Source organism: Caretta caretta, chromosome 4 (genome assembly GCF_965140235.1).
Source record: "Caretta caretta isolate rCarCar2 chromosome 4, rCarCar1.hap1, whole genome shotgun sequence".
Taxonomy (NCBI): Eukaryota; Metazoa; Chordata; order Testudines; family Cheloniidae; genus Caretta; species Caretta caretta.
The window spans coordinates 123,189,746-123,215,066 of NC_134209.1; the positions used below are offsets into that span (position 1 = coordinate 123,189,746).

Here is a 25,321-nt window from a genome sequence, read left to right on the forward strand (position 1 = left end):
CTGGACCTTCTGGGTATTTATAAGCGTCTTTGAATGCTAGGTTTTGGCTAGGTAAACGTCCCATCTTTACCTCTTCCAGTAGTCCCAATGGTTTATGGAAGTTGCAGTGGTAGAAAGTTTAGACAGCAGAGTTAGCCAGTGGATTGATTGCATTGTAGGAAAGGTTTTGAGCTTATTCGGCTGGGTCTTTGTAGTGAATTTCCCATAATTTGAAATTGTATATCTATTGCCAGACTTTTTCTTCTTATATGAAAAGGCTGATTAGGAAACATTCAAACTTTTTGTGAACTGTAATTAATGAGTAGTAGTTTGTCTGCTTCTCAGGCAGGTCATACTGTTTTATACCTTCAGTCCTCATAGGTGTGTTGCTGGTTTTTATGCCTGGGCTAGCACCATCAAGTTAAAATATTTGTCTAGTTTATTGTGAAGATACCAGCAACTAAAATTTCTTGACCATACATGCTTTGGGGCTTAGTAACACTTGATTCTGTGATTTCTCCATTATAAAGATGATTTCAACAGTTCTTGTTTTATACAAGATTGCTAATTCAGGAATTTGTAAGTGGTGCAGTTGTACATCCAAAAGTGCAAATTATCACTGAAGTTAGTCACTGTTTTTTTTATTTTTCTCTACCCATGCACATGAAACTGTTTGCACACATCACCAGACCCCTTTCTCATCACCCATTATCATTCTCGTTTCTTTGCTTTATTTTTCTATTTGGCTTGAAGTCAAAGTGGAAAGGGCTATCAAAGGTAAAAGACTTGACAAAATCTTGTGTGTTGTGTGAAGTGTGGTTCATTTTTTGTGCACTTTCTTGTGCATTTTTAGCTGTATCTGTTTGTCTATTACTCTTCTGTTCAGCACTTCATTGTTTTTGTATGACTGGGGTGAGATCTAAAGGCAGAAAATGTTGAACCAGCATTAGTGTTGGCTGGTGCAACATGTTCTGTTTCACTTGAAAGTCAGAGTTCAGTGATGTGCCCCAAGTGTATGGTAGTGATAGAAATACAGAAAATATCGTACTGAGCTTGCAAAACAAGGCCCTGGATTTGTTGCTAATGACTTGACCCACTTGCGCTGGTATATGATAATGAAACAGTGGTCTCATTGTATTTCTGTGTTGCAATCCACCAAAACTAGTGAACCGAACAAAGAGTAAAAAGGGGTACATTTTGGGGGTGGGTGGAATGCTGGTAAAAATAGATTGACTGACTGATTATGTTTGGCCTGTGCTAGCAAAATATGCCATGCTTCTATTTGCAGTATATTTTCTGCTGCAATAGTTGTTTTTTGTCATTAAATGTATGCATCTTGCTGAGTAACTGGACTGACTTCTAAATGAAACTTGTTTTAAAATCTTTGTATCATCATAGCAATCAGAGAAACAAAGGAGGCACTGGAAAATGTGAGCGTCTCTGTGGAGGTTTTGCAGGAAGGTACTGAAAGGCTGCATGCTAACCTGACCAATGTTAAAATACACCTGAGCAATACACTCAGTGACTCTGCGTGCTCTGCTGCTCAAGCTGCTTCAACTTGCAACATTATCAGAAATTCATTAAATCAACTGAATATCAATGCTAACTTCAGTGGGGTAAGAAAATATTTTTTCAACATTTCACAGTGTAGTTTCATTGTATTACCTCAGGAATATTCCTCTGATTTAGGCTCAATTTGTGTAGTAAAATGATCTGTTCTGTATCTCTTCATCTGTGCAATTTCAATCACTGCTTTCATCTTGAGTGCACTAGAAAGTAAGATAGAGAGATATATGTGTCAAACAGCTATGTTAAAGTGCTGTTCTGGCCAACACTATGATCTGCTATCTATAATGGATTATAAATTTTGCTTTCATCCAATGAAGGCTTAAGGAGAGCACTAGCAATATTGTGCTGTACATATTCTTCCAATTTGTTTTTACATCTCCTTTGAAATATATGGTCAAGTAGTGTATATGGTATTTTGGTTTATCTCAAGAATGCTTTTTTCCATCCTAGTTGCCAGGTGTGAGCACACAGCTTGCCAAAGTCAATGATGTCCTTAAAATAGACCTTTCCAGTTTGGTTCAAAAGGTATGTTTCTTTACGTTAAATAATAGGATGGGATGATTACATATGACATTTGTTCTTGGCTTTCCCAAGTAGAAGTCTTTCTTTCCCTTTCCTCTTCTTAGTGGGTTTCTCTGCTAACTGTCCCAGCGTTGGTTCACATCTTAAGATTTAATATGTAATAATACTTACTTAAGGCTTTACATCTTCAGAGCAGTGTGCATCCATAATTAACATTAATTGTCTACTACAGGATATTCTTCAAAAGCAAAAAGACAGAATCTGGGTCTATTGCACTGGTGGGCAACCTGCGTCCCATCAGGGTAATCCACTGGCGGGCCACAAGACAGTTTGTTTACATTGACCGTCCGCAGGCATGGCTGCCTACAGCTCCCAGGGGCTGCGGTTCGCCATTCCCAGCCAACGGGAGCTACGGGAAGGGAGCAGGCTGCAGGGACGTGCTGGCCGCCACTTCCTTTGGCTCCCATTGGCCAGGAATGGCGAACCATGGCCACTGGGAGCTGCAGATGGCCGTGCCTGCAGACAGTCAATGTAAACAAACTGTCTCGTGGCCTGCCAGCGGATTACCCTGACGGACGCAGGTTGCCCACCACTGGTCTACTACCTTTTCTTATTTTAAAGCTGAGGTACTTTTAGTAGAAGCCCTGTTACAAGATAGAAAAGCAGTCCACAAGCCCCAGGGCATGAGGGGTTCATCCAGACCCCTGCCTGTCACATGGGTGATAAGAGTGAGGGGGAGATACAAAGGTAGTGAGTGATGGCTAGGTAGAGTGAAGTGTGTCCTTTCCTTTCCCATCTGGTTAAGATGATGGAAAGTTCTCCTGCAATTGGCATCCACTGTTTTGAGCATCTTGAGGTTTTTTTGTTCATAATCCTTTGTTTCCATAAAACAAAGGCCTGAGGAAAAGGATTGAAATTCTGGCCCTGGTGACCGTGTTGGTCATCTTTCCTGACTGGTGTTTCTGCTCACCACTCTCAATGTGACTTTTTTGTTTTGGGATGGGCTGGGAGCACTCTTAGAGGAGAAGACTGTGCAGGTGTTCAGCATTTCAGCATTGTTTACAGAGAATACATGCCTGTGTCCTTAGCTCTGTAAGCTTTAGGTCTGCGTTGGACAAAAAGCACCTTTGGGTCATAATCATGAGAATGTGACTGATGTATGTTTAAAAAGTGTGTGTGTTTGCTTCTTCAGGGACTAATTGGGAGAGTAAACTACCTGGATTAGACTCTCTCATTAAGCTTTCTGTAGTATTTTTGTACTTTAAGGGGTGACATAAGATTTGTTTGACATACCAGATAAGATGTGATGTGTATAATGTTAGCCCTTTTATAATAGAAAAACAGATGTGAGCAATTCGGCATTGAGATGTTCTTTTAACTCTCACCGTTTATTTTAGGGCTATGCAGCCTTTAATGATACTCCAGATTTAGTGCTGAACCAAACCAGGAACATCTTATCAGGTGAAACTGATGATAGAATTTGCTTTTTATTTTGATTGATAAATTGTTTTCTAGAGCATAACGTTAAAGTTTAGTATCACTCCTTTACCATGGTTATATTTTTGTATCCTCCTTATTGGTGATGTCTCAGAAAATGCTATCAAAGATGAAATATAAAACTTGTTCACATTTTTGTAGAATGAGAAGACCACCTTTGGCAGTATTATTGTCTCATAATTAAATCTAAGAAAGACAACATATGGTGTTTGTGTGCATTGTTTCTTAGACTACTGCTACCTTGCAAGTATCAGAGGCGTAGCTGTAATAGAATCATAGAATATCAGGGTTGGAAGGGACCTCAGGAGGTCATCTAGTCCAACCCCCTGCTCAAAGCAGGACCAATCCCCAATTTTTGCCCCAAATGGCCCCCTCAAGGATTGAGCTCACAACCCTGGGTTTAGCAGGCCAATGCTCAAACCACTGAGCTATCCCTCCCGCCTAAATTAGTCTGTATCCACAAAAACAACGAGGAGTCCGGTGGCACCTGAAAGACCAACAGATGTATGTGGGCATAAGCTTTACCCACGAAAGCTTATGCCCAAATAAATCTGTTAGTCTTTCAGCTGCCACCGGACTTCTCGTTGTTTTTGCCTTGCAAGTGAAATCTTGATGTCTAAATGGCATTTGGGTTACTATATCTTTATTGTGCTATAATGTTGACCGTGCTTTGGTTGGAAAAAGCACTCATACAATATTTATTATTTATTTATGCTAAGCTCCTAATAAAAAAAGAAACTGATCTACGTTGTGGTATAAAATCTAGTGGGTAAAACACATGCCTTACATAGTATTTTAACTTGTTCTTTATCTAACCTTTAAAGTACCCAAAAATCAAACCATTAAAATCGTTAAATTGGCTAATAGTTTAGTTATCATTAAAGGGTAGCATGTAGTACATTTAATATATGAATGTGTATACTAATGTGTTTTAATTTCTGTTCTTGCATTGTGGACCTGTTCTGCCAATATAAACAGCTGTTCCTTGTAAGTTTGGGAAAATAATACACAGTATGTATGTAAACATAGCATACTGTGTGACCTTGTCTAAAATGAGTCAAAGTTTTCTAAGCTGATGATGTTACATTTTCTTTATTAAGGAGATCTAAATGCAAAAATACTCCTTTCCAGTAGCTGGCAATTTGCATAAAACAAGGCAGGCTTTCATTATTTTAGCAGCTTGATGTTTCTTACTAATAACTGAGTGCAGGGTAGACATCAAGTTAAAAACAGAGGGGGAAAAAATTGTAATAGAGTAATTTCATGAACAGAGAGGAGGAGGGTTTGGGTCTAGGAAACCTGGTACCTGAATCTATTTGTTTCGAAGCGTAAAAAAGGCCTGATTCTCCTGGAGGGAGGGGACAGTGCTGAGCATTACCAAATTCATATGACAAGTTGACATCTACAGAATGTATCCTGGTGGAATAGGGTGCATCAGAATTTTGAAGGAATAAAAGAATGAAGAAAAAATGCATTTCTTTATATATTTATAGTACAATAGGAGTATGAAATATTTTAGGATCTCTGTGCAGCTAAATATAATTGTTAAATTATGCCAACAGATTGGCATGTTCCCTCATAAATTGAGATGACCAAAATATTACTTCATTAGCACAGCTTTTTGAAGAATGCTGCTAACTAATTGGAAAGGCTTTTTATTTAAAGTATGCATTTTGTAAAGACCGAGATTATAACTTCTTACTCTTCCTGTGTTAAGAAGTTAATATAGGATCTTCAATTCTTTAACAGGGTGTGTTGTATACTGTAGGAATAGTGTTTAAACTAGGGCTGTCAAGGGATTTAAAAAAATTAATCGCAGTTTTAATCGCATTGGTAAACAATAGAATACAAATTGAAATTTATTAAATATTTTTGGATGTTTTTCTGCATTTTCAAATATATTGATTTCAATGACAACACAGAATACAAAGTGTACACTGCTCACTTTATATTTTTATTACAAATATTTGCAAGGTAAAAAACAAAAGAAATAGTATTTTTCAATTCACTTAATACAAATACTGTAGTGCAATCTCTATATCAGGAAAGTTGAACTTACAAATGTAGAATTATATATTTAAAAAAAACTGCTTTCAAAAATAAAACAATGTAAAACTTTAGAGCCTGCAAGTCCACTCAGTCCTGTTTCTTGTTCAGCCAATTGCTCAGACAAACAAGTTCGTTTACATTTGCAGGAGATAATGCTGCCTGCTTCTTGTTCACAATGTCACCTAAAATTGAGAACAGGCTTTCGCATGGCACTGTTGTAGCTAGTGTTGCAAGGTATTTACATACCAGATGCACTAGAGTGTCATATGTCCCTTCATGCTTCAACCACCATTCCAGAGGACATGCGTCCACGGGATGGATCACTTGATAACTACCTGTTCTGTTCATTCCCTCTGGGGCACCTGGCATTGGCCAGTGTCAGAAGACAGGATACTGGGATAGATGGACCATTGGTCTGACCCAGTATGGCCATTCTTATGTTATGTTCATGCTGATGGCGGGTTCTGCTCGATAACAGTCCAAAGCAATGCGGGCCGACACATGTTAATTTTCATCATCTGAGTCAGATGCCACCAGCAGGAGGTTGATTTTATTTTTTGGTGGTTCGGGTTCTGTAGTTTCTGCATCAGAGTGTTGCACTCTTCAGACTTTTGAAAGTGTGCTCCCTACCTCGTCCCTCTCAGATTTTGGAAGGCACTTCAGATTCTTAAACCTTGGGTCGAGTACTGTAGCTGTCTTTAGAAATTTCACATTGGTACCTTCTTTGCGTTTTGTCAAATCTGCAACGAAAGTGTTCTTAAAATGAACATGTGCTGGGTCATCATCCGAGACTACCATAGCATGAAATATGGCAGAATGCAGGTAAAATAGAGCCGGAGACCTACAGTTCTCCCTCAAGGAGTTCAGTCGCAAACTTAATTAACGCTTTCTTTTTTTAATGTGTCATCAGCATGGAAGCATGTCCCCTGGAATGGTGGCCGAAGCATGAAGGAGCATACAAATGTTTAGCATATCTGGCATGTAAATACCTTGCAATGCCGGCTACAGAAGTCCCACACAAACGCTTGTTCTCACTTTCTGGTGACATTGTAAATAAGAAGTGGGCAGCATTATCTCCCATAAATGTAAACAAACTTGTTTGTCATAGTGATTGGCTGAATGAGAAGTAGGACTGAGTGGACTTGTAGGCTCTAAAGTTTTGCTTTGTTTTGTTTTGTTTTTTTTTGAATGGTGTTTTGTAACAAAAAAATCTACATTTGTAAGTTGCACTTTTGTGATAGAGATTGTACAACAGTACTTGTATGAGGTGAATTGAAAAATACTGTTTTATCACTTTTACAGTCCAAATATTTGTAATAATAATATAAAGTGAGTGTACACTTTGTATTCTGTATCATTGAGATCAATATATTTGAAAATGCAGAAAAAAATCCAAAGATATTTAATAAATTTAAATTGGTATTTATTGTTTAACAATGCAATTAGAACTGCAATTGATTGATTAATTTTTTTAATCCCGATTAATTTTGAGTTAATCATGTGAGTTAACTGCAATTAATCAACAGCCCTAGTTTAAACAATCTTAAAACTTCTCCTAATAATCATTCATAAACTTAGTACCTAATTGCCTGGCTCAGTATTGTTATTTCATATATTACCCCAAAAAAATGGAAGATTTAAGCTAGCTGGATTTAAAAAACACATTCTTTTTAAAATGAATCAACAGAAAGAAAACTCTGACATGACGTCAACATCTTTCATTGTTAAATTGAATGTTAAAACTACAGTATGTGTGTCTTAAAATGCCATTATCTTACGTTGAAAGCTAATATTCCTTGTGGCTTGCCTGTTCTGTTTCATGCTTGTCTTCATGGCTTGCCTTTCTCCATATACAATATGGCTGAAATGAATGAGCATTTTAACTTGGTGTATATAGAATATAATTTGTCTTTTATGGTCTTGTAATGATGTACTCCCACAATGCTTGGTTTTTCAGATATCAAAAATTTGTTGGACTTGATTGGTTCAAATATCACTAGCTTCACTAAACTGCTTCCTGTTCAGAAGGTTCTAGCTGATTTAACAATATATCTTACTCAGAGTGAGGCATATGTTCAAGATTATTTCCCAGTAGTGGAACAGTATGATTTCTACAGGTAGGTACACATTACTTAAGCAATAAGGTAGGAGGTGAACGCTGTCTGGGAATATTTTGACATAATTATTTGTTTTTGTCAGGACAATAAAATTGTGATCGCTGAGCGACAGTGCAGCCTCGATGCTATTGTGAAGTTGTTGTAATTTATTGTTTGTCTGGTGGTAGAGGCCTTGTCAGGATTTTGCTGGGCACTCTACAAGCATAAAGTTGGCCTTGGTCTACACTACGGGCTTAGGTCAAATTTAGCCACGTTAGGTCGATTTTAAAATGAATGCATCTACACAACCAACCCCGTTCCATTGACCTAAAGGTTTCTTAAAATTGATTTCTATACTCCTCCCTGGCGAGGGGAGTAGCGGTAAAATTGACCTTGCTGGGTCGAATTTGGGGTAGTGCAGATGCAATTCAACGGTATTGGTCTCCGGGAGCTATCCCAGAGTGCTTCAGTGTGACCGTTCTGGACAGCACTTTGAACTCCGATGCACTAGCAAGGTACACAGTAAAAGCTCCGGGAAATTTTGAGTTTAATTTCTTGTTTGGTCAGCGTGACGAGCTCAGCAGCACAGGTGACCATGCAGTCCCCCCAGAATCGCAAACGAGTTCCAGCATGGACCGAAAGGGAGACCCTAGATCTGATGCTGTATGGGGAGAAGAATCTGTGCAGGCCGAACTCCGATCAAAAAGAAGAAATGCTAATATATATATGCCAAAATCGCACAGGGCATGGTGGAGAGAGGCTACTACAGGGACATGCAGCAGTGCCTAGTGAAAGTTAAGGAGCTCAGGCAAGCCTACCAAAAGACAAAGGAGGCAAATGGTCGCTCCGGGTCAGAGCCCCATATATGCCGCTTCTATGATCAGCTGCATGGCATCCTAGGGGGAGACTCTGCCATTACCCCACCACTGTCCGTGGACACCTGCAAGGGGGGAGTCTCACGCAACAAGGAGGAGGATTTTGTGGATGAGGAAGAGGAGGAGAATGCGCAGCAGGCAAGCAGTGAATCCTTTCTCCCCGGCAGCCAGGACCTTTTCATCACCCTGGAGCCAATACCCTCCCAAGGCGGGATCCCCAACCCTGAAGCTGGAGAAGGCAGCTCTGGTGAGTGCACATTTGTAACTACAGTACAGGGTTTAAAAGCAACAGTGTTTAATGTTTGATTTGCCCTGAAGAATTGGGATGCATTCGCAGCCGGTACAGCTACTGGAAAAGTCTGTTAATGTGTCTGGGGATGGAGCGGGAATCCTCCAGGGACATCTCCATGAAGCTCTCCTGGCGGTACTCTGCAAGCCTTTTCAGAAGGTTTCTGGGGAGGACTGCCTTATTTCGTCCTCCACGGTAGGACACTTTACCATGCCTAGCAAGTAGTCTGGAATCATTGCAGCACAAAGCATGGCAGCGAATGGTCCTGGGTTTTGGTTGCATTCAAGCAACATTTGGTCTTTATCTTTCTGTGTTAGCCTCAGGAGAGTGATATCATTCATAGTCACCTGGTTGAAGTAGTGGAATTTTTGTAAGGGAACAGTAAAAGGATCCCGTTCATGCTGGGTTGTTTGCACATGGCTAAAAGGGATCATCCTGGAGAATAGCCACGCGGTGGTGGGAGGGGTGAAGGGATCATCCCAGAGAATAGCCCTGCGGTGAGGTGGGGGGAGGTGTGTGCTGCACATCCACCCGAAAACCGCAGCCCCTCCTTTTAAATGTGAAACCCAGCTGGCATTGCTTGCTATGGGAAAGTATGGCACTGCAGTTTGAAACCATTCCCACATGTTATGAAGGCGGAAGAAGCCAACCCTGCATACCAAAAGGCTTACCATGACTGCCTGGAAACTGAATTCTGTTGCCCCAGCCGTGTGTGATGTGTCACCGTACCGGCAGGCGCTCAATATAAAAGGCAAAATGCGACCTTGTACCTAAAGCACACGTGCTGTCTGCTGTGAATTGCTTGATTCACTGTGAAAGAGTCTCCCTTTTGTTCTCAGAACTGTATCATCTTAAATTTTACTCTCCCTTTTTTTCTCCCCCCAGGTTCAAGTGTTTCTGTGCTCCCCCATCACCTCTGTTCCTGAAGTTATTGCAGATTAGAAGGCGAAAAAAAAGCACTTGTGATGACATGTTTTCTGAGCTCATGCAGTCCTCCTGCACTGAAAGGGCACAGCTTAATGCATGGAGGCATTCAGTGGCAGAGGTCAGGAAAGCATTAAGTGAGCGTGAAGAGCAGAGGCAGGAGGTGATGCTGAGGCTAATGGGGGAGCAAACGGACATGATGAAGCATCTGTTGGAGCTGTAGGAAAGCCAACAAGAGCACAGACCCCCGCTGCATCCACTGTATAACCGCCTGCCCTCCTCCCCAGGTTCCATATCCTCCTCTCCCAGACATCCAAGAATGCGAGGTGGGAGGCTCCAGGCACCCAGCCACTCCACTCCAGAGGATGGTCCAAGCAACAGAAAGCGGTCATTCAAACAGTTTTGATTTGTAGTGTGGCTACAATAAGCAATGTAGCCTTGTCCTTTCCTCCTCCCGCACCCCACCCCACCCGGGCTACCTTGTCAGTTATCTCACTTTTTTTTATTAATAAAGAAAGAGTGCATGGTTTCAAAACAATAGATACTTTATTTCCTTTGCCAGCTGTGATTGAAGGGGGGAGAGTGGCTGGCTTACAGGGAATTAAAATCAACAAAGGGTGCGGGTTTGCAGCAAGGAGAAACACACACAGCTGTCACACCGTAGCCTGGCCAGTCATGAAACTGGTTTTCAAAGTCTCTCTGATGTGCAGCACACCTAGCTGTGCTCTTCCAATCGCCCTGGTGTCTGGCTGCTCAAAATCGGCTGCCAGGCGATTTGCCTCAACCTCCCACCCCGCCATAAACGTCTCCCCCTTACTCTCACAGATATTATGGAGCAAGCAGCAATAACAATGGGAATGTTGGTTGCGCTGAGATCTAACCTAGTCAGCAAACAGCACCAGCGCACTTTTAAACATCCAAAGGCACATTCTACCACCTTTCTGCACTTGCTCAGCCTATAGTTGAACTGCTCCTTACTACTGTCCAGGCTGCCTGTGTCTGGTTTCATGAGCCATGGGAGTAAGGGGTGGGCTGGGTCCCCAAGGATAACTATTGGCATTTCAACATCCCCAACGGTAATTTTCTGGTCTGGGAAGTAAGTCCCTTCTTGCAACTGCTTGAACAGCCCTGAGTTCCTAAAGATGCGAGTGTCATGCACCTTTCCCTGCCATCCCACGTTGATGTCGGTGAAACGTCCCTTGTGATCTACCAGTGCTTGCATCACCATTGAGAAGTACCCCTTGCGGTTTATATACTGATTGGCAAGGTGGTCCGGTGCCAAAATAGGGGTATGTGTTCCGTCTATCGCCCCACCACAGTTAGGGAACCCCATTGCAGCAAAGCCATCCAGTATGACCTGCACGTTTCCCAGAGTCACTACCCTTGATAGCAGAACGTTAGTGATTGCATTGGCTACTTGGATCACGGCAGTCCCCACGGTAGACTTGCCCACTCCAAATTGATTCCTGACTGACCGGTAGCAGTCAGGCATTGCAAGCTTCCACAGGGCTATCGCCACTCACTTTTCGACTGTCAGGGAAGCTCTCATCTTGGTATTCCTGCACTTCAGGGCGGGGGAAAGCAACTCACAAAGTTCAAGAAAGTGGCCTTATGCATGCGAAAGTTTGGCAGCCACTGTGAATCATCCCATACCCGCAACATTATGTGGTCCCACCAGTCAGTGCTTGTTTGCCGGGCCCAGAATCTGTGTACCACTGTATCAACCAGCCCCACTGCCGCGATGATGTCCCAATTGCCACAGCCCCACTGCCCCCATGGTGTCCCAGTTGCCATAGTGGTTTCAGGAACATCTGTGTCCATGTCCTCATCACAATCGTCCTCGTGCTGGCATCTCTTAGCTGAGTTCTGTGCGTACTCCAGGATAATGCGTGAGGTGTTTACAATGCTCACAACGGCAGCAGTGAGCTGAGCAGGCTCCATGGTTGCCGTGGTATGGCGTCTGCATGGGTAACCCAGGCAAAAAGGGGCAAAATGATTGTCTGCCATTGCTTTCATGGAGAGAGGGAGGGGCAACTGATGACATGTACCCAAAACCACCCTCGACACTGTTTTTGCCCATCAGGCATTGGGAACTTAACCCAGAATTCAAATGGGCAGCGGAGACTGCAGGAACTGTGGGAAGCTACCCACAGTGCACCGCTCTGTAAGTCGATGCTAGCCACAGTATTGAGGACACATTCTGCCGACTTAATGCACTTAGTGGGGACATACACAATCGACTGTATAAAATTGATTTCTAAAATCGACTTCTATAAAATTGACCTAATTTCGTAGTGTAGACATACCCTAAGACAGTTTCTGCACTAAAGAACTTAGTCTGTTAAGACAATCAAAGGGTGGGGATAAGGGATGTAACATACAAGCAGCATGATGGTTTGCAAATATCGTGTTAGTTCCACAGTTTTCTTTTTGGTTAGCTGTGAATTTTTTTTTTTTGTATTTATTTGGGGGTGGCATATTTTGTTTTGTGCATCAAATGTCTTGTAGGGCAAGAGTGAGAAAGAAGGGGAGATGGGAGGGACAGAAATCAGAATAAATGAAAGGAAGGATGGAGAGAGGCATGGAAGGTGTTGGAGTTGAGTAGTGTTGGATAAATTCTATATATGTAGGTAGATTGAGCAGAGTTACTTTGTTGTCATGAGTAAGAAGGAAAGAATACTTTGGTAGGAATTAAGGTTAATCTTGCATTTCCCTGATTATATGCCATTTAACTGTGTGCTTTTGTAATTGCAGCAATACATCGCAAAGTGCCAAATTGTGCACCTTTACCATAGGTTTTAACCCCAACAATCTAAACAGAATTGTTCTGCAACATTCAGATATGAAGTAATATTTGTGTATTTTCAGACAAGTAAACTTTATAAGAGCAATTGGAAATTCTATAACACATCCACACTCACAGATTTTTATTTGATTTTTGCACTGCTCCGTTTATAACCCATTTGAGATGGGTCTCTTCTGAATTATTAGTCACCCTGCACAATATTTTTACCCTATAATCTCTTTGATATTTCTTCTTTAATATGCATGATTGATTTTTTGGTCTCTGGTGTGTCATACATATTAATCCTGTAACTGTCTATATTGATTCATTAGATGGTTGGGTTGTCTAACTCTCTGCTGCATGGTGATTCTGATCCTGGTCTTTTACTGTCTTGGACTATTATGTGGAACTTGCGGTTATGATAAACATGCTTCTCCAACAACCAGAGGCTGTATCTCAAACACTGGTGGCAATTTCCTTATGGCGTGAGTTTATATTTTTAAAAATATAAGTTAAATATTACACAAACATCTCTTGCAGTTATGTACTGTATTGTGGAAAGTATATTTTGAAGTGCAGTGGCTTTATTACCTGGGTAAATATATACGCTGGCCAACTGAGGGCGGGGGTGATAGATTTTTAAGAGGAAAATACAGATTAAATGTTTGGAAATTAAGTGCCTCAGTGGAAGCAAGTTCTAGCCTTGGGATGCTTCAAAAGATGTTAGGCTGGCATTGATATACAGTAATTTCGTTACTAGAGGATCATGTGAGAAGATAAACCATATGAATCTATTATAGTGAGAGCATTTTGGCTAACAAACATCCATTTAAACCAACTTGGGAATTGCAAAATTGGGACATATGTCTAATTATTTAGACTATAAAGGGAATCTGTAGTTTTCCTCTAAAAATAATATGTATGGAACATTTTTTTAAACATGGTTTGGGCTCCAAAAGAAAGAGATTCTATCGGCTGCATCAGAAGAATAGGGGAATATGGCCTATTTCTGTCTGATTGCTGAGGGCTTTTTTCTGTGGGCGATAATGATCCTTAGGGATCCTAGCATTGGGTTTAATCCATCCTTCTTGCTGAGGAGGGCTGGAACTTGCACAACCACTTTTGAAGACTAAAGGCTTCATTTAAAAAAAAAAAAAATTTAAAAAAGGCAATGCTCTCACTCTTGACAGAGGAAATATGCTCCACTTCCAACCTAAGAAAGGAGCGAGCCTGCTTGTGTCTCAGACTCTGAACCCTAGTGTGCTTTATTCTACTCCCATTTCAAAGTGGGGTAAATTAAGTCCACTCTGCACGCAGCAGAGTCCACGCAGCCATGTAGTGCATGGCAGGCGAGTGTGATGTAGATTTATACCCCAGCTTGCCACAAACTAAATGTCCATATAAACAATTCAGTGGTCCCCAAACTTGAGGGTTGCACACTCCTCCCCCCGAGCCTCCTGGGTGGGGGACGTTGACAGCGATAACGGGGGTGGAGGTGGGTCTGGGAGCAGAGTCAGGGTGGGCGGAGCAGAGCAGTGGTGGGGGTGGAGACTTTCCCACCCCCGGGAGGGCTAGCCCAAGCTGCTGCACTGTACACCCTTCTCCACCCCCCCGGCCGAACATTCCTCCACATGTGTCACATAATTCAGGGACCTCTGCCTTAGTTTGATGCAGGGCTACTGGGAACAGTCTTTGCCTCTTCTTGGTAATTGCTACAGTTACTGAATTTTGGCTTAGCTACTGCATGCACTTCAATGTTCTTAAATTCTCACTAGATTTTTTTTTTCCTTTTTTCAGTGGAGTAGGATTCAGTTTCCTTTTCTCCTGGGTGCTGATGATCATAGTGGTCATCACCTTTGTTACAGGTGGAAATGTAGAAAAGCTGGTCTGTGAACCCTATGAAGACAGGACTTTGTTCAAGGTGAAGTTGTTCATATTTAAAATACTAAACAAAACAACCAACCAAACAAAAAAAACATTCCAAACCGACAAGTCTTTAAGATGTTTGTAAATTTTTGTGCCGATTTAGCATTTTCGATGACATACATCAGTCATGATAATATGGGACTATTAGTGCCCACTCTGGTGGAGAGGCTCATCCTCTTCTTGGTTGAATCTGCAACTGAGAATGGCAATGCAAATACTGTCTGCCTACCTCTGGAGGTAAATTTCCCGGAAGCTCAGCAGCCCATGATAACATGTGGAGCTACAATTTGCACTTTCTGCTCTTGACAGATCATTGGGTCTGGTGTGTCTGCTTCTTTTTCCATCAGCAGATGATAATCTCTGAGGGTGAGACACACGTGTGTGTTGAAGGCTCTCATACACAAATGCAGGCAGGAATTTAGAAATGTAGAATTATGATAAATAATTTCAGTGCACTTTGTTCTAGGTTTTGGATACTCCATACTTACTGAATCAGCATTGGCGAAGCTACCTTTCTGCCATCGTGCTTAAAAATCCAGATATTAATTTGACCTTTGAAAAAGTTTACAGGTACAAAAAATATAAAATCTTGTCCAGGATTTACTGCTGTTACCATGCATTGCTTTTTGTGATTCCTTGTGTCTTCATTGCCAGCAATTTCCGTATTCTAGATTTCCAGCACCAAAAATTGCCTATCTACTGTATAAGGTGACCCCCTAATTTCCTAGTGAATCACTAGCAAAAATGAGTGACCCACATATAAACCAGTTATTATAGGTAGCCTTAGTATAATACAATTGAACAAAAGCAGCTGTCCTTGTGAAAAGCTGTTTTGTGTATTTTACAGCATCATAGAATCTTTAAGCAAATTGTTAAATACTGTCCTTCCCATAGCCTGACATCCAAAAGATATGGCTAGAACTCTATAAAAATTGACTAACCTACAATGTGCTGGCATTGTTAATCATTTTAAAAAAATAGCACCAAAGTTGTTTTTCAAATTGATATATACATCATTTATTTTCATAGTGACTGTAAAGAAAACAAAGGAATTTATACTACACTTCACCTAGAAAATCTCTTCAATATCAATGAGTTTCTGAACATTAGCATGGTAAGTAAAGGAAGTTTGTGATTGTGATCCTAATTTTGGAGCGTGTGGAGGGAGATTGCAGTTGTTAGCTAACCTTTTCAGGTGTTCTTGAACACAGTAGAAACAGGTGGTTTTTGGGGGGGAGGGGAAGGGTTGTCCATTCCTATATTCTCTAACAGTCAAACCTGGGAGAAAGTGTCTTATTTTTAGTAAATAACTTTGTAGAATTCTTCCATTTAGGGCCTTCATGGGCATGGAGAGCTCTATGCATGGGATTACTTACTTACTTATTTATAAGTAAGGCTAAGATTTTTGTCACAGATATTTATAGTAAAAGTCACGGACCGGTCACAGTCAATAAAGAAAAATTCACGGAAGCCAGCGACTGGTCCCTGACTTTGACTAAAACTATCCATGATAAAATGGGAAGTGGCTGGACAGATGCTGGTTGGCTGGGAGTTCCATGGGCCTCTCCCCCTCCACCCACAGCGGTGGAGTCCCCATGCCAGCCATAGCACAGGGAGCCACGGAAATCCCCCTGCGACCAGTGGTGGTGGCCGCAGGGAGCTGCAGGGGGTCCCCCCGCCACCGGCAGCCGCAGGAAGCTTATAGCCAGGGCTGAAGTCACAGAGGTCTTTGGAAGTCACGGATTCCGTGAACTCAGCGACTAAATCATAGCCTTATTTATAAGTAATAACATTGTTGGAGGTGGAATATAGCACGGGAGGTGTTCATGGCTTGTGATATACCAGAGGTCAGATTAGATAGATCTGGTAGTCCCTTCTGTTCTTAATCTCTGACACTATTTTTTATTTTACATACATGAAGACCTCAAAGTCTAGCATTCTCCAGGAGATGCTGAGACTTCTTACTAGTTGCAGACAACATACAGTCTCACTCTTCATATTTCAAGCCCCTATACTGACATGTTCAGTTTGGCAGGAAACAGAATTAAAGTTGGCCAAAGAAATGAATTGCTGTCCTATATGCTCCCCACAACCCATGTAAAAACTTGTATTATTTGAGAGAGGAAAAAATTATTTCTCCCAGCTTGGTTTCTAGAATTGGCCAAGGTTAATTGGATATAATAATCAGCTGTACTAATTTGTACTGCAGTAGCTTCTAGAGGCCTCAACTAAGATTAGTGCCCCATTATAATAGGCATTGAGCCTACGCATAGCAAGAGACTGTCCCTGCCCCAAAGAGTATACAAAGAATAGACAAAACAGAGGACGGAGGAGAAATGAAGGCACAAAGACATTAAATGACTTGCCCAAGGTCTCTCAGGAGTCCAGTGGCAAACTTGGAATAGAACTCTGATCTCCTGCATCCCAGTCCAACGCCCTGTTTGCTGGACGGCACAAATCGGTGCAATACTTGTCTTCCATTACATAGTAGGCTGGGGTCTTTCTGTTATCTTGATAAATTGTTAGAGGATCTTTTCTGATCAATCGGTGACCACTTTACCCAATTATGGGATAGAATTTCTGTCAGGGCTGATGATAAAATGCTAGAGTCCTATATTCTCTAGATCTACCATACAGCCTGTGGCATAGCCTGGCCATTTTAAGACTGCTTTGTCTGAAGAAACACATTTCCTGCATTTTATCCCAGTATCTGTTCTGCATGGAAATTGTACCCTCCTGAAGGAAGCATTGAAATAGGTCATGGAAATATAGTAATCTGTAAAGGAGCTGAAAGGATGCAGAGACGGGTTAGGATATTGCAAGGTGAGAGTATGGGGATGCTGCAGGGAAAGGAAGAATCAGACCTACTATATTTCCATATTAATTGGACTTCCACTGGTATAATTGGGAGCAGAATTTGATCACTGAATTTCTATGTGCTTTAAGTGACATCAGTGATAAGTCAACAGGAGCAAATGATTTCAAGTGGGGAGTGCCTTATCACGGGAAGAATATGGACTCAGTGAGAACTACTTCTTGTCTTTTTTTCCCCGCCCATCCCAGTATACAGAAGATGTATCACTGAAAATTGAACATATTAATGTAAATCTTAGCAATATAGTTTTGCTGGATGAAATCGGAAAGCGGAACATTTTGGATTTCAGTTCTTCAGGAATAGACGGAATAAACTTTGCAGCATATTTGACAGAGGTAAGATAATGGTAACCTCAAATCTGGGAGGTCATGTACATCTGGAAGAAAATATAGCAGTATATGTTTGTCTTAACAAGCAAAACAGGTTAAAGGCTGGTTCCATATGTGTGTGTGTGTTGTCTTTTAAGGACACAATAAGTTGGACAAAAACACTTGAACAAGAATGCTTTTTAGGATTAGGTCCATAAATAACTTAACATTTAGGGAAAGGGCTACGTTTATGTATTAGCAGTGCCATAATTTTAAAGTAAATGTAAATGCAGTAGTAATGAGAATTAAAATGTTGCTTGTATCTTGTTTAGATCAATAAAAGTGTTACCAAAGTGGATCTTTTATCATTTGCTAATGACTTGGAAGCAAGAGCGGACCAGTTGGTGAGTTTTATTTGAACAGTGCAAAGAATATAGACCTGATGGCTGTTCACTGCTAAACGTTGTTCTGTTTTCTGGCATTCTAGGGCATGTTGCAGTAATTTCCATACACTTTGTAGTTTGTAGTTTACTCAGCATTTTGTCACAGTAAATATCCACCAGTCTGGATTTCGTATGTGAAGAAAGTCATTGCTCCTCTCACACACACATGCACTCACCCTGCAATATGGTATGTGGAGGTATATATGTAATTCTCATGTAATATGTTTCATGTTACCCCTTTTCTGTATACCCCACACACATAACTTCTGCATCTGTTGTCTTGGTTTTCATTTATTGTATTTAGTATTTATTACTGCTTTTTTAAAAGAAATTGGCAAGTCCTGCAAACTCCATTACGGTATTTCAGATAAGCACTGCTTATATTTTATGATCACAACTTAACGAGAAAACTGACCCAAATCATGGTGGGGAAAGGTCATTTGAATACATTGTCCAGTTATTATGCAGTGGATGTTGGTTTTTAGTAAATATTTATATAAATGTTAGCTCCTAAAGGCCCTAGCTGAGACTGAGGCTTCATTGTGCTAGGCACTGTACAAACACACAAAAGAGATGGTACCTGCCCTGAAGAGCTTACAGTTGAAAGTTACAAACAGACAAAGGGTAGGAGGTGTGGATACAGCATACAAGCAAATTAATCCGGGGAAGAACTGGCACAGCTTTGTAGGCTAATATTGCACATTTGGTTTTATATTTCCATACATAGATTCTTTTTTAAAAAAATATGAAAATATAGTAGCCAGCAAGCATAACAGTGAAGGCAAAGCAAGGCTATCAGGTGTCCTTCGGACCATGGACCTACCATATGTATGCCCCTGTACAGTGACAGGGGGTTCTCCTCGTTTCAAAGAGGCAGTGGCATGGGACCCCCCTCCGCATCCCGGGGTGGTAACAGGAGCTCCTTCTTCCCTGAGAGAGACAGGAGTAGCAACACAGCGCTCCAAATACTTACTCCAGCTTGTTGGGTACATGGGCCAGGCCTGCTGCCCTCTTCTCTTCTTACTACACGTTATCTGTTTAGATGGTGTTGACTGAGGGGGACGGGAACCCTCAGTGCTGGGGTTTTGGAGTTAATACCCTATTAAGATGCATAATGCAGGTCAAATCTTTCGTAGCTGTTGATTCAGGCTGTTTGCACACTCTGGCATATATCAGTGGTTTGGTTACACTGTTTGTTTTCAGCTTTTCTTTGTAATCATGAGAGCAAGAGACCTTTGTAATGAAAGCAGAGATTCTTCTGTCATCGCGTGACTTTAGATGCCTTAAAGATAGGTCTATACTGCCTTCATCCAGCCCTGGTAACTGTTAGGATTTGTTTTGTATTTTGGTGATGGCAAGTTAGAACAAGAAAGTGGACAGAGTTCAAGGGTTCATGGAAATGGCTTCACACTAGGTTTAATTTACAACTCTGATTACATGACAGTAATGTGATTCTTTGTGCTCTGAGATTTCCGTTGACTTTTCAGTGACTCTAGCTCTCATTGTTCCTTTATTCGCTTCCTCTTTAAAATGATGTTGCCTTAACTGAACCCTTTTTATGCAAAATTTAGGAGATGAATGGCTGCCCCCAGAGGATGTTGCATAGAAGCAACTAAAATACATGTTATCTCTTCTGTTTGTAGTGTCCATAAGCACAAGGCTACTGTATTTATCTTCATGAAGGCTATGACAATGCATTCATTATCCATTTAACAACTAAAGAATTGCATTCAAACAGAATGACTAAAGAGGGAATTTTCTGTGAGCTAAAGTGGGACACCTCGAACACACTCCCAAGTCCCTAAGTCAGAGCCTTCAAACACACACTTTTCCCTGGAATTGCTCATGATAGGGGTTCTTTAATGGTAGATTCTACATCCATCCATAAAATATAAGATGTTCTGTGACGCTATCTTTATTTTTTTAGTGGATGGTTTAAAAAAAAAAAAGCAGAGAAAAGATCAAGTCAAAGAATGTAATGTAAAGTATACGGTCGTTAAATGCATTACTTGTCATTGTGAAAGTTTTTCCTCTGTGTGTATTTTACATTCCCTGGTGATGCTGATTAGTGTAATGGATGAGATCATTGATGGGACAGCATAACATGTTAGAATCTATGCAGGGAAGCTAGATTGCTTTGAAATTGACACTAGCGTCTAAGGATGTAATGTTTATGATCCTGCGCTATTTTGGGCAACTCTGGATGTTTGGGGGAAGGGTGAAGTTTGGAGGATGGCAACATAGTTTTGTTTGTGGGAGATTTTATAAATGGGGACTTAACTTATCCGGGCAACTATAGTTCAGGAGCTCAACTAAACTACATTTGCTAAACTCTTGTGCCAACAGCAGGTCTGCACATTAATATGCCACACTTGAGGATGCAGAATGTTTTCTGACTGCTTATTGGCCCTTAGTGCCACGTGAGGCTGAACATTTCATGGTCAACAGGAACGATGAGGATGTGGTGTATGTGGCAGGTTCTAACTCCCACTCCTTCACCATCTGCTCTAGCAGCATGGCTATTTGGCATCTGCACAGTCTTCTGTTTTTGCCTCCCTATATCACTTCCCCCTGAATGGTTGGGTTGTTTCTTTTAACAGGCCTGCGGATTCACTCTCATAGAATCATAGAATATCAGGGTTGGAAGGGCACTCGGGAGTTCATCTGCTCAAAGCAGGACCAGTCCCCAATTTTTGCCCCAGATCCCTAAATGGCCACCTCAAGGATTGAACTCACAACTGGGTTTAGCAGGCCAGTGCTCAAACCACTGAGCTGTCCCTGCCCCATAGTGTGTCCACAGTTAGCTGTCCCACCTAGGATCCTGGAGTGTCTCCCCCAGGACAGTTGAGCTCTAGGGCTGTTGATGGCTCTGGCTTCTGTTATTCCTACTGTCTGAGTACCTGGAGTTCTCCAGCCCCTTCAGGAATTGATTGACTGTTGCTTTTCCTTCCTAAGTCCCTAAGTAGCACAGATTCTGGGGCCATGTCTATATTCTAAAAAAGATCTGCTGCCAATAGGTCTCAGCAATGGATGCAGCTGAACTGGTGCGCAACATAGGTTTCTTATCTATGCTTACTCATTGCTCATGTTTGGCACTGGTTCTGCTGCACATATTGCTGACACCCATTTTCAGCCATGGTTCTTGGTGGTGTGGACAAAGCTTTAGATGAACGTGAATCACCTCCTTGTACAAGAAGTGGCTGCTGCTCATTGGCAGGGACTCCAGTTCTACCAGCCTGCCTGGAAAGATCAGGCCCCTGTCTCTTTTCCCACTTGTCCTGCTGAGAAACTTTTTTTTTTTTTTTTTTAAACACCACTTGTTCTGCTCTCTGCAGTGAGAAAGGAGAAAAACAGGCTAAGGTTAAAAAAATATTCTCAGGCTTATTCATCCAGCATGAGAGAGGAAAGTGAGATCTTGTTGTCGTGTCCTCATTTTTGTCAAAGGATTGAGATTTGGGTGGAACAGAAAGGGTGACTTACTGGATGAACTAGTTGATGTAGTATTCATATGTTTACTCTGTGATTAAAAAAAACCCCTAGCACCAAATCTCCTCTGGGCTCAGGCTGTGGGGCTATCAAATTGCAATGGAGATGTTCTGGCCTGGGCTGTATCCTGGGTTCTGAGACCCATGTGATACCACGAGTGGCCAATATTCTGCTTTAGTTCCAAGAAAAGCTACCTGAATAGGGGCAAGGTAACTTTTCCAGTTCCCCAGAATGAGATCCACAGTGTATCAGCTAATGCCCCTCTAATTCGTGCTGCCCTAGACTCTGTGATACAGTTAAGCTGAGTCATACCACATTTAAATGTGCAGACCTTAAACATCCAGAACATTTGTTGACTCTAAGATAGGAGAGTGTAAATATTCAAAGTGACGTAGATGCACTTGGAAATGCCCCATGGTGGGAGTTAGTATACACTATTGGGGAACATCTGTGGGTATGCATGATATCAATGGGCTTTGTAAGTGTGCAGGCCATACTAGTAGTTATGCTAATTGCATTGATTTGGAAGGTTAATGATCTTGGTTAGGCAGTTGGGAATGAGAAGAGATGTATATTAAATATAGGCTTCAATTAAGCCTTAGAAAGGATTCTACAGCTTCACAGTGGGGAACTTTGGGAGCAAAGGGGCATGTTTAGGCCTGACAGAAGCCTGCTGTGGATTTTAAGAGTCTGTTCTGATAACATTTAACAGCATAAGTGTAAGAAGAACTGTGTATGTGTAAGAAATTGCAGAGTAATCATGTTTTTGAGAACAAGAAAAGATAAAGTAACTAAAAAGCTAGAAAAGACTGGTTTGAACTAAAACTAAACCTGTACTGACAGGGTAGGAGAGTTCTCATGAAAATGAGAAGCTAATACTTGATGTATAAGGAAAGATAACAAGAAGTTATAAATAAGTTTGTGTCACAAAAGGCGGGTGAAGTAAGTAATTGATCGCTACTTGCTGAGTGTTTTGCCTTAATAGTTGTTACACCCATGTGTTAAGTGAACCGCAATCCTACGCCATCTCTCTGAGATCATCTGAGTCTGCGTTCCAGCCTGAGCCCAAATGTCTACACTGCAATTTTATAGCACTGCAGCCCCATCAAGCTGACCTGAGCCAGCTGTAACTGTGTTGCAGGTCTTTCATCGCAGTGTAGACATACCTTTTTTTTTTTTTTTTTTTCAGTGTCTAGAAATTGACTGAAAAGCCTCTGATTTTCATGACTTTTTAGCTGAGAGAGAACCACTAAACAGGAAAAAGCATAGGCGCAAATGTTCCTTCCCCAAGTCAGAATCACTCAAAGATTATAATATTTCTGAATGGAAATACCTCAGATCAATTGGCTATATTCAAAATTGTAAATAGTTCAAAAGACTAGATGTCCCTAAATCTGTAAAACATCTACATGTAGATGTTTTAGTTTAATCTATAAAGGAAAATTATAATCCCAGTGGAGGGCGCCATTGCACTTTGAGAGACCTAATAACTGGAGCATTCCCTTAATGAGATGACAGGTTTCAGAGTAGCAGCCGTGTTAGTCTGTATCCGCAAAAAGAACAGGAGTACTTGTGGCACCTTAGAGACTAACACATTTATTGGAGCATAAGCTTTCGTGGGCTACAGCCCACTTCATCGGATGCATAGAATGGAACATATAATAAGAAAATATATATATACATACAGATAAGTTGGAAGTTGCCACACAAACTGTGTGAGAAGCTAATTAGTTAAGATGAGCTATTATCAGCAGGAGAAAAAAAACTTTTGTAGTGATGATCAAGATGGCCCGTTTACACAGTTAACAAGAAGGTGTGAGGATACTTAACTTTAGGGAAATAAATTCAATATGCATAATGACCCAGCCACTCCCAGTCTCTATTCAAATCCAAGTTAATGGTATCTAGTTTGCATATTAATTCAAGCTCAGCAGTTTCTCACTGGAGTCTGTTTTTGAAGCTTTTTCTGTTGCAAAATTGCCACCCTTAAATATTTTACTGAGTGGCCAGAAAGGTTGAAGTGTTCTCCTACCAGTTTTTGAATGTTATGATTCCTGATGTCAGATTTGTGACCATTTATTCTTTTGCTTAGAGACTGTCCGGTTTGGCCAATGTACATGGCAGAGGGGCATTGCTGGCACATGATGGCATATATCACATTGGTAGATGTGCAGGTGTCTACAGCCAAGCTCTAAGGTACAACCGCATTTGCTCCAACCCCTCAGACAGACACAAACACCTACAAGATCTCTACTAAGCATTCTTAAAACTACAATACCCACCTGCTGAAGTGAAAAAACAGATTGACAGAGCCAGAAGAGTACCCAGCAGTCACCTACTACAGGACAGGCCCAACAAAGATAATAACAGAATGGCACTAGCTGTCACCTTCAGCCCCCAGCTAAAACCTCTCCACCGCATCATCAAAGATTTACAAACTATCCTGAAAAATGATCCCTCACTCTCAAAGATCTTGGGAGACAGACCAGTCATCACTTACAGACAGCCCCCGAACCTGAAACAAATGCTCTCCAGCAACCACACACCACACAACAAAAACACTAACCCAGGAACCTATCCTTGCAACAAAGCCCAATGCCATCTCTGTCCACATATTTATTCAAGTGACCCCATCATAGGACCTAATCACATTAGCCATGCCATCAGGGGCTCATTCACCTGCACATCTACCAATGTGATATATGCCATCATGTGCCAGCAATGCCCCTCTGGCACATGATGGCATATCTTAACTAATAGCTCATCTTAACTAATTAGCCTCTCACAGTTTGTATGGCAACTTCCAACTTATCTGTATGTATATATATTTCTTCTTACTATATTTTCCATTCTATGCATCCAATGAAGTGGGCTGTAGCCCACGAAAGCTTATGCTCTAATAAATTTGTTGGTCTCTAAGGTGCCACAAGTGCTCCTGTTCGTTTTTTTGTTTCTTTTGTTTTTTAATAAGATGAGTCATTCTTAATGAGCCTCTCAGACATTAGAGCAAAAAAGAGTGAGGTTATGCTGTGGTTTATATTGAGAAGAAAATGGTTAACTCGGTGCACTATGTGAAAATTCATTCTATTGAATTTGTACAGGTATTTTAACATTTCTCTGACTATATTAGAATTGCATATTTTGTTTCAAATACTGAGATTTCTACTATTTTGATGATGTTGTAGCATATCTACTGCCATATCCTATTGCTTATTTCAGTTTGCTTTGCAAAATATGACCAGAATGTATATGTTATTGATTCAAGCAAAACAAGGAAATGTGTTGCAAAGATTCTTGATGCTTTTGAAAAAACCACTTTTTTAAAAAAACAAAAACAAAAAGCTACAGATCAGCAAACTGGATTATTATGTTTATATTTGCAGCCCAAAGGAGCACTGGAAAATGCATTAAAAGGACATGCAAACAGTATTCGAATGATTCATAACCAGCAAGTTGTTCCACTGGAGCAAGCGATGGTAAAATATTTAAAAGTGTTGTACTATGAACATATAGTTACATTAAAAATATAGATCTATATTTCAAAACTACCCATTAGAAAATCTGCAAATTACAGTGCAGCTAAGGACTTTTTTTCTTTTGTGCAAATTCCATATTAGGTTTAGTTTTATGAGGGGTATGTTTCCAAAATGTGCACATCTGCATATAAATATCTAAATACAGGTTTTATATACATTTTA

The 25,321-nt window shown here is 41.0% G+C and overlaps 1 protein-coding gene across 10 annotated transcripts in view; it reads left to right on the top strand.

The window, feature by feature from the left end:
* Window positions 1-25,321, top strand: part of PROM1 (prominin 1) — a 93,141-nt gene that overhangs the window by 55,920 nt on the left and 11,900 nt on the right. For all 10 annotated transcript variants that reach the window (XM_048848791.2, XM_048848795.2, XM_048848796.2 and 7 more), the window contains 11 exons: window positions 1,378-1,595; window positions 1,999-2,073; window positions 3,468-3,531; window positions 7,574-7,733; window positions 12,918-13,070; window positions 14,383-14,506; window positions 14,978-15,081; window positions 15,541-15,625; window positions 17,575-17,721; window positions 18,027-18,098; window positions 25,007-25,099. In XM_048848791.2, coding sequence (XP_048704748.2) covers window positions 1,378-1,595; window positions 1,999-2,073; window positions 3,468-3,531; window positions 7,574-7,733; window positions 12,918-13,070; window positions 14,383-14,506; window positions 14,978-15,081; window positions 15,541-15,625; window positions 17,575-17,721; window positions 18,027-18,098; window positions 25,007-25,099 — 1,295 coding nt within the window. The remainder of the gene's footprint in view (window positions 1-1,377; window positions 1,596-1,998; window positions 2,074-3,467; window positions 3,532-7,573; window positions 7,734-12,917; window positions 13,071-14,382; window positions 14,507-14,977; window positions 15,082-15,540; window positions 15,626-17,574; window positions 17,722-18,026; window positions 18,099-25,006; window positions 25,100-25,321) is intronic.